Source organism: Brassica oleracea, chromosome C1, assembly GCF_000695525.1.
Source record: "Brassica oleracea var. oleracea cultivar TO1000 chromosome C1, BOL, whole genome shotgun sequence".
Taxonomy (NCBI): Eukaryota; Viridiplantae; Streptophyta; class Magnoliopsida; order Brassicales; family Brassicaceae; genus Brassica; species Brassica oleracea.
The window spans coordinates 31,652,067-31,660,380 of NC_027748.1; the positions used below are offsets into that span (position 1 = coordinate 31,652,067).

The following is an 8,314-nucleotide window of genomic DNA, read 5'->3' on the forward strand; positions in this document are numbered from 1 at the left end:
AACCAAATTAGCATTCACAAACAACCCTATAATCAAAAAACAACTCTCTTCATACTCATATTCATAAGATCATATAAATCACTGATTTCAATTACCTACAAAACCCTAATTAAAATCCCTTTCAATAGAGTGAAAAGAAGGAAAAAGACCCAACCTTGATGAGAATGGTATCACCACGGAAGAGCTTGAGCTTCTCCATGGTCGCGGGTTGTAGAGATACAACGGAGTTATCATCATTACTGGCCTCTTCGATTTCCTGATAACAAAATAAAAAAAAAGGATTCAGCTTGGAATTTTAGACACTAGATCAATCAAAATACAGAGAAGAATGAGGTGATAAAGTTAAATAATTGGGTAGTTGATTTCGAAGTTGAAGAGACGTGAGTGACATCTGAAAGACCGATGAAGGAGACGTCCTGAGGACTGACAGAGTGGTCGTCTGTGGTGGGTTTCCATCGTTCCTCTGACGGCAAAGACGAGCGAAGACCGAGGAGACGCCGTGAAGACCGGGAGAGTCATCCTCTGTGGTGAGTTTCCATCGTTCCTCTGACGGCGAAGACGAGCGAAGACCGAGGAGACGCTGTGAGGACCGGGAGCATCGTCCTCCGTGGTGAGTTCTCATCGTCCCTCTGACGGTGAAGACTAGCGAAGAAGGAGGAGACGCCGAGAGTCGTCGATCGTCCTTCTTGCGGAGAAAACGAGACAACGAACTGACCACAAAAAAGAAAAGAAAGTGAGAAAAGAAAATAAGAAAAAATAAAATAGAGATATTTGTGTGCTGACACGTGGTATAAAACCCATCTAAAAATCGGTTGCCAAATTCCTTACTTAAAGATCGATAATATGCTTTTTATTTTGTTTAGATTTAATTAAATCAGATTATTGCTTTAAGAACCTTGTTAAGGACCTGCGATAAACATGGTCTATACCAGTATCCGACTGAAAAGTAGAACCATGATATGACTGAAAAATGTATTTACCAAGAGAAAAGGCCGAAAAAATATTTTACTTGGGTCATATAAAAGAGGCCGATAAATTTTTTAATGGATCGGGCCTGGAATGGACTCGCTTAAAGAATGTCCAATTATCAAAGGAAGGTTTTGGGCTTTGACTCTCAATTATTTCGACAACATGGTTAACAATAGTAGCAGCAGTCAATAAATGAATAACGTGCGCCGCGCAAGTGGTAGATATTTTTCAAACAAGTTTTACTCTCTGGCCGTCGATAAGTTGTTAGTCAATCTGACGTGGCGTCATCGTACCCGTCAACCTTAAGAAAACAGTGACTGAAACAAAAACAGAATCCGGATTTCAATTTTTTTCAAAATTCAACGGAATTTTGCGTGCGGTTCAGTTCCGACTCCCGCCATATAAAACCCTAAGATCCACGCAAGTCCTCTCAACTTTCGGATTATCTCTCTCATACTCTCTCGTTTCAAGCGTACACCGAAAATGCTTTCTGCTCTCAAGTAAGTGATCTCTCCTCCCCCCCTCTCTCTCTCAGCTATATTCTGAAATGAAATCTTCTTCGTTTTCGTGTATCTGAAATTTTGAATCGCATCGCTTTTGATTTTTTTTCTCTCCGATTTGCCGGATAACAGATCGGAAGAAGCGAGCATGCAGCTCGTCGAGCGGGAAGAAATCGACGAAGAGGATGATTTATTTGAAGCGATTGACAAACGTAAGATCGAAATCGATTTTTCGTTTTCAGATTTCGCTTGTGTAGTTATTACTGTTATTAGGATCTTCGATCTCTGCTCGCTTCGTTCGATCTCTGAGTCTTAGTTATCAGATCTAGAATCGTTACTCTAATTTCGCAACGTATTCTCGCAGCGATACTTGATTTCGATCTTAGTAATGAATCTAGGATAGTTATTAACTTCGTCTGAGCATAGATTTCACTCTTTAGCGAATAGCTTATGGTCAAGTACAAATCTGTATTTGGTACAGATCGAGTACTAAATCTTGCATTAAGCTCTCTATCTGATTTGATCTTGTGAACTTCTGTTTCCTTGTGCCAGTGATCGCTCAGGGTATTAACGCAGGAGATGTGAAAAAGCTACAAGATGCTGGGATCCATACCTGTAATGGTCTCATGATGCATACCAAAAAGGTATAGATTAAGCTTGTGTAGCACTGTAGCGTCCTTCATAGGATTCTGATTGGATGAATCATTGATTGGATCAATCTGCTTTGTTTTGAATCTTTTGATTTGATGTAGAACCTCACTGGAATCAAAGGATTGTCAGAGGCGAAAGTTGACAAAATCTGTGAAGCCGCTGAGAAAATAGTGGTTAGCTTAAAAACATTTCTAACTCTTTGTTGCTGCATTTCAGTGTGTTTTGTCATTCTAACCGTGACAACAATTTTTTCCTTCAGAACTTTGGGTATATGACTGGAAGTGATGCTCTTCTCAAGGTTAGTCTCATTGATTTTACTAAGGTTTAGATGTCTGTCTTGCAAATAAGTCCTGTTTCTTGAGATGTGTGATGGCTTATTCAGCATTTAGATACTGAAGCATTGTTTTTGTTTATAGAGAAAATCAGTTGTGCGTATCACTACAGGTTCCCAAGCTCTTGATGATCTCTTGGGAGGTATACTAAGTTTTGCTTTTACTGTTTTCCAGTATATGTCATACTACTTGAAAGTTCTTATTTCATTTCTCCACAATGCTTGCTAGGTGGGATTGAGACTGCAGCCATCACAGAGGCGTTTGGGGAGTTTAGGTAAGAAGCGTAGCCCTGCTCCTTTAAGTTTCCTGTCAATAGCTTGTAACATAACAGAGTTTAATTTCACTTCAGGTCTGGGAAAACTCAATTAGCACATACCCTTTGTGTCACCACGCAGGTTGGTTTCTTTCTTGATGTCTCAATATGTATTACTTGTTACTGTGAAAAGGCATGAGATGAGATATTTACCTTTGGGGTCTCTGTCTCTCAATGCCGCTAGTGCTCATTTCTGTATTTATGTTATGCAGCTGCCTACAAGCATGAAAGGTGGGAATGGGAAAGTGGCTTACATTGACACTGAGGGAACCTTGTATCCTTAACATATTTGAGCAAATCTATGGTCTAGATCTTGTAGCTTCATTAGTTGGTTTATATCTCATGATTTTTCCTAAACCCTGAAACTTATAGCCGCCCTGATCGGATTGTCCAAATTGCTGAAAGATTTGGAATGGATCCCGGAGCTGTGCTTGACAATGTAAGAATTATTATTAAGCTCAGACCTTATCTCTCAGGACTAAAACTGACATTCACAATTCTTGATGTTGCAGATCATTTATGCTCGTGCTTACACCTATGAGCATCAGCACAACTTGCTTCTTGGCCTTGCTGCAAAAATGTCCGAGGAACCATTTAAGATTCTGGTACGCATGTCTGCTTATTTCATTGTTCGTTTCGAATCAATGAGCTCATTTAGCGGAGTTTACCGTTGTTTCCAGATTGTTGACTCAATCATTGCTTTATTCCGAGTGGATTTCACTGGAAGAGGAGAACTCGCAGACCGCCAGGTTACCTTTGACTTCCACACATTACTACTAACATAGTCATTAACAAAATCTGGCTTTTCTCAAAAAGGTTAGTTTCTGTGTTACAGCAAAAACTAGCTCAGATGCTATCAAGGATAATCAAAATCGCAGAGGAGTTCAATGTTGCAGTCTACATGACCAACCAAGGTTTGCTTTTAACACTAGAAGGGACGCGATTCTTTTATTGGTTACACTAACCTGATAATTAAGGGAATCATCTATTTTGCATCTGTTAATTGCAGTGATATCGGATCCAGGCGGTGGAATGTTCATATCAGACCCAAAAAAGCCAGCTGGTGGGCATGTTCTAGCTCACGCGGTGACCATCAGGCTCAGTTTCAGGAAAGGCAAAGGAGAGCAACGTGTCTGCAAAGTCTTTGACGCACCAAATCTCCCTGAAGGCGAAGCTATATCCTTTTAGCAAACAGATAACATTGAAAGTTCACTTGATTGATTTCGATTATTTATCCACAATGTAGGACTCCTTTTTCCCTTAACAAAAGAATCACATTTTCCAGATTACACCAGGGGGCGTTGCAGACGCGAAGGACTAAAACCAGCGTAAAGGAGCTCTTTATGTCTTGTTACACGTACTCTCTGTTTTTACCTGCTTATATCTATTATATGCTTTTACCCACAAGACTTTACCTGGGTAGTTTTATATTACTTTTGACCGTCATATGTATGGACTGAAGCAGAAGTTTATTGTTCTTCTTTTTACCAAATACATCCTGCAAAGCAATAATAGAGCGCCAGTGAGTCCTTAGAATGGCTCTAGTGAGAGATAATCATGAAAAAGAGTGAAATGATGCAATCTTAGAACTGTGGAACGGAATAGCCTTGTTTTTTTGACTATGAGCATTCTTCAAAACAAGACCGCTCAAATGGAAATGGATTTGTTTTAGGATAATTTTATCTTCACACAGACGGGTAAATTAAATAGCTTGTTCTGTTTGCTAAAACGGTGGTTATGGCGAGCGTGTATGCAATAAACGAGTGAATGATGACCGAGAGGAGGTGAGATTAAAGAATCAGAATATAAGCATCTCAAGTTCTCCATTGTTTAAAACATAAATAAGCTGAAGTTACTGAAAATTGTAGATACCGAAAGCGGAAACAAAAGGAGTCTTTCGTTGTTAAGGTCATAATCAACTAACACTTTTTATGATTGTGTTCACCAATTCAAAACATAAAGAGAGACAAAACTATGCTGGGGTTTCAATTATGTTCAAACTCTGTTGTATGCAACAGACTTGCTGAAGAGCTTGCGAATGTAGAGAATCTGGAGACCACTTGCTGCTGCTAGGAAAATGTACTCTCCTACAGTGTAGAATATCACTCGCTTTCTGGTGCTCTCATTAGCTGCACCCAAGTTTCAAAATCCAAAACATAAAGGAACGTTAGAACGGTAAAAGGTTCCATCTTTTTGGTCCCTACAAGCGTATTCAACGTCCCAAAGGCTGTATCATGTGGGGTCAAACATATCTAAAGGGAGAAGAAAAACTCACTATGACGGTGACGGGTATCACGTGCTTTCAAATACTTCTGCTCAGCAACAACAGATTCCAAAGACTCTCTCAGCTCAGCTATCTTCACATTTACTGGGTCCAAGTGCTCTAAAAAGAACAGAAGAAAATGAAATCAAACAATAAGCAGGAGCTAACACAAACCCATTAGCATCAACAAGTAGCTAACACAAGCACGGAAGCAACGCTAAAATGCTTAATATAAATGGAACTCCAACAAACCGTCTTTGGCTAAGTCATGCTCGTTGGGGATATGACCAACATGAATGTAGAAGGAGACAGTCTCAGGAGTAGAGTAAGGGTTGTGGAAACAAAACTTGTACATCCCACTTCTTGGTGCCTTAAACTCAAACTTGTCTCCTGATGTCCCCTTCATCGTCTGTACAATGTTCCCAGCAGGAGACGTCACCTATACACGAATTGCATATCCCAATCAATCAAAAGTAAATTCCACAACTTTGATCCCAATCAATCAAACCCACAATCAAGAAAACGTAACATCCTTTGGAAGATCCGATCAGGAGATCTCTCTTACCGTGAAATCAATACCAGGATGATCTGGTCCCCAGAAGACGTCATGGTCGACGACGACGAAGTTTCCAGAGACGGTGTCTCCTTCGTAGAGGACATACTCTTGGACGCATTCATCTTCCTCAACCGTAACCGAGAGCGAGGAGATTGGATTGATTGACTTCAATAGTATCAGACCAACCAATGCAAAGACATTGATCTTCGTGTTCCTCATCGCTTCTCTGCTCTCCATCTTCTTCCTTTCGTAGATCTTAACTCTCTCCGCCGATGAAGACGAGAGGATGATTTAATTGCGCTTGGCTGATTAAACCGGAAACTAAAACCGGTTTATGACGAAACGTGTGAGATTGTGGTGCTGGTCAACGGGTTGCTTCTGGTCTAAAGGCATTTAAGCCACTTTAAGATAATTAAAGGTTGAATGTTAACTAAAATAAATTAAAATGTTGACAAAAAAGCTTAGAATTAAATTAGTAACAATCAAAAATTTGATGTCAAAAGTGACAAAAGATTTCAAAGTACTTTTCATTTTCATTTTTGATAAAAGAAAGTACATTTCACTTTAATGAAACATTTTTGTTAGGCAAAAAGTATTTACTTTTTTCAGATTGCCTTTGATTGTGTTAACATATAAAATGAAGTGGCAATTTATATGTATGAATATATATCACAAAATTTGATAAAAAAAAAATAGAATATATATCACATAACTAATCAAGACAAAATACCAAATGTGACTATTTGTTAATTTGGCGAGATTCTATAAATAATAGAAAAATGTAAGGGTAAAGGAGTTATTTAAGGTTAAGTAACCTGGGCCGAATGAGTCCTTTGCGGCCCATTACAACTTTTGGTAAGAGTTACCTGTAAACCACTCAACATTGCAACCAGACGTCCAATTACAAATGTTTTTAGCCTTTTTGTTTGTTGATTTGCATCAGGTAACATGCAAACAAACAAATTTGTTCACAATTCATTTAAGATAGAAAAAGAATAATTTGATCAAAAAAAAAAGAATGATTTTAGACCCAGCTTTTTTTGTTTGCTAAATTGTTAATATCATTAAAATGAAAAAAAAAACTTACAAAAAGAAAGTTTTAAGGGAATGTTTCCTAGGCAAAAAAATAAAACATGGAAACATTACTACAACCGATCAAAGTAAACAAATGATACTCAGCTTAACCATTTGGACAGAAGGAATTTGAAGTTCCTATTGCCCCTTCTTCCCAGCTTTTATTTTATCTTATTTTTCTTTTCATATCGGTTGATCAGTCAATTTAACAGTTCTCGAAAGAATTTATTGAACCAGGATGAGTCAGCGCGTGATCTACGGCATGTTAATATGATCTATCGATAAAAAAAAGTTTATTCTATAATAATGTCCCCTTAAGTTTACAATGGACCTAAAATCGTAACGTAAACATTGATAGATTTCTCATGAATATTTTTTTGGTTAAGACTTAAGACTAACCAGACTATAAGGTTTCCAACAACTTTATAATATCTCAGTATATTAACATAGTGGAGAGAAATTTTATGACCTTACAACAAATTATTTACTTATTTATCTCCTTATCTAACGACAGTGAAATAAATTGAAGCAGCTAAGATGGGCCACGCTAGTAGGAGACAAAGAGAGAAATCACGGACTCGGACAGAGTAAGCATGGGCCTATCTAGATCCCAACTTTGCTAGCTTCCAAAAGCAAAAAGAGATATGTAATGAATGAGAAAAACTCTTCTCGAAAGGGACGTTAGAGCATCATTAACGGGAGATTCTTAGAGCATCTTTATCCCACCGACCCAAAAGTGGGATTCTTATTTTTTTTTAAATTTTTTCTTGTCTGAAAAAAAAAAAGTTAAAAGGCTAACCAATCGCGGATCGCCACGTGTCAGTGGGACCCGCAAACATTGCAAGAATCAAACAAAGAACGGTTCCTATTTGGCAAACACAAGGGACGGTTTTATCATTTTAGTGGGGCCAATGACACTAAAAACCCCACTAAAATATCTGGATAAAGATGCTCTTAGGATGGAGTTCCTAGGATGGGGTTCTTAACTCGTCTCTTAACTTTTAACTAAAAAAGCTAAGAACCGGCTCTTTCATGCTATCACTAAACAAAGACGAATCCGCAACCGCATCACAAAACTGAAAAAGCCTGGCGGTGGTTGGGCAGAAAGTGAAGAAAGCATTGAGAAGGTTGCCGCCGAATACTTTCAAAATCTTTTTACTTCCTCGGGGACATGTGATTTTGGGGAAGCCCTCCGGTACATTACCGTGAAAGTCACTCCATCCATGAATGAGACCTTAACATGTATCCCAACAGATGGAGAAATTAAGAAAGCCATCGACAACATTAACCCCGACAAGGCGCCGGGCCCGGATGAGATGACAAGCCTGTTCTACCACCGGTTTTGGGAGGTTACGGCAAAAGAAATAATAGCGATGGTTAAAAATTTCTTTGACTCAAGTGCCTTTGACCCACGAATAAACCAGACGAACATTTGCTTGATTCCCAAGACAGAGAGGCCGAATGATATGGCAGAATTTCGGCCCATTAGTCTCCGCAATGTTAGCTATAAGATTATTTCAAAAATCTTATGTTCTCGGCTGAAAAAACTCCTCCCGAAGCTGATTTCGGAGACCCAATCCGTTTTTGTGGCGAAACGACTCATAACAGATAATATTCTGTTGGCACAAGAAGCATTCCATGCCTTGCGTACTAACC

At 38.8% G+C, this 8,314-nt stretch overlaps 2 protein-coding genes across 2 annotated transcripts; one reads left to right on the top strand and one right to left on the bottom strand.

Annotated features, from left to right (window-relative positions):
- Positions 1-1,357: 1,357 nt before the first annotated feature.
- Positions 1,358-4,259, top strand: LOC106341492 (meiotic recombination protein DMC1 homolog). Its single transcript, XM_013780279.1, has 15 exons — positions 1,358-1,469; positions 1,602-1,681; positions 2,022-2,113; positions 2,222-2,293; positions 2,380-2,418; positions 2,537-2,594; positions 2,681-2,726; positions 2,802-2,847; positions 2,978-3,039; positions 3,138-3,204; positions 3,278-3,370; positions 3,446-3,514; positions 3,601-3,679; positions 3,775-3,941; positions 4,042-4,259. The coding sequence occupies exons 1-15, from the start codon at positions 1,453-1,455 to the stop codon at positions 4,084-4,086; spliced, it is 1,032 nt and encodes a 343-aa protein (XP_013635733.1). The 5' UTR covers positions 1,358-1,452; the 3' UTR covers positions 4,087-4,259.
- A 385-nt stretch (positions 4,260-4,644) lies between these two features.
- On the bottom strand, positions 4,645-5,882 carry LOC106341600 (transmembrane emp24 domain-containing protein p24beta3). Its single transcript, XM_013780351.1, has 4 exons — positions 5,594-5,882; positions 5,281-5,467; positions 5,041-5,148; positions 4,645-4,894 (listed from the first exon to the last, which is right to left on the bottom strand). Exons 1-4 carry the CDS (start codon positions 5,819-5,821, stop codon positions 4,761-4,763), a joined length of 657 nt encoding a protein of 218 aa, XP_013635805.1. The 5' UTR covers positions 5,822-5,882; the 3' UTR covers positions 4,645-4,760.
- Positions 5,883-8,314: the final 2,432 nt, after the last annotated feature.

Bases quoted from the DNA above. Each gene is read 5' to 3' on its own strand.
- LOC106341492 (XM_013780279.1), top strand. The intron at 2,419-2,536 runs GTTAGTCTCATT...TTTTGTTTATAG, and splicing joins GAAGTGATGCTCTTCTCAAG to AGAAAATCAGTTGTGCGTAT. The intron at 3,205-3,277 runs GTAAGAATTATT...TTGATGTTGCAG, and splicing joins CCGGAGCTGTGCTTGACAAT to ATCATTTATGCTCGTGCTTA.
- LOC106341600 (XM_013780351.1), bottom strand. From the start codon at position 5,821: ATGGAGAGCAGAGAAGCGATGAGGAACACGAAGATCAATGTCTTTGCA. The intron at 5,468-5,593 runs GTAAGAGAGATC...ATTCGTGTATAG, and splicing joins ATCCTGGTATTGATTTCACG to GTGACGTCTCCTGCTGGGAA. The intron at 5,149-5,280 runs GTTTGTTGGAGT...TGTTCTTTTTAG, and splicing joins GCATGACTTAGCCAAAGACG to AGCACTTGGACCCAGTAAAT.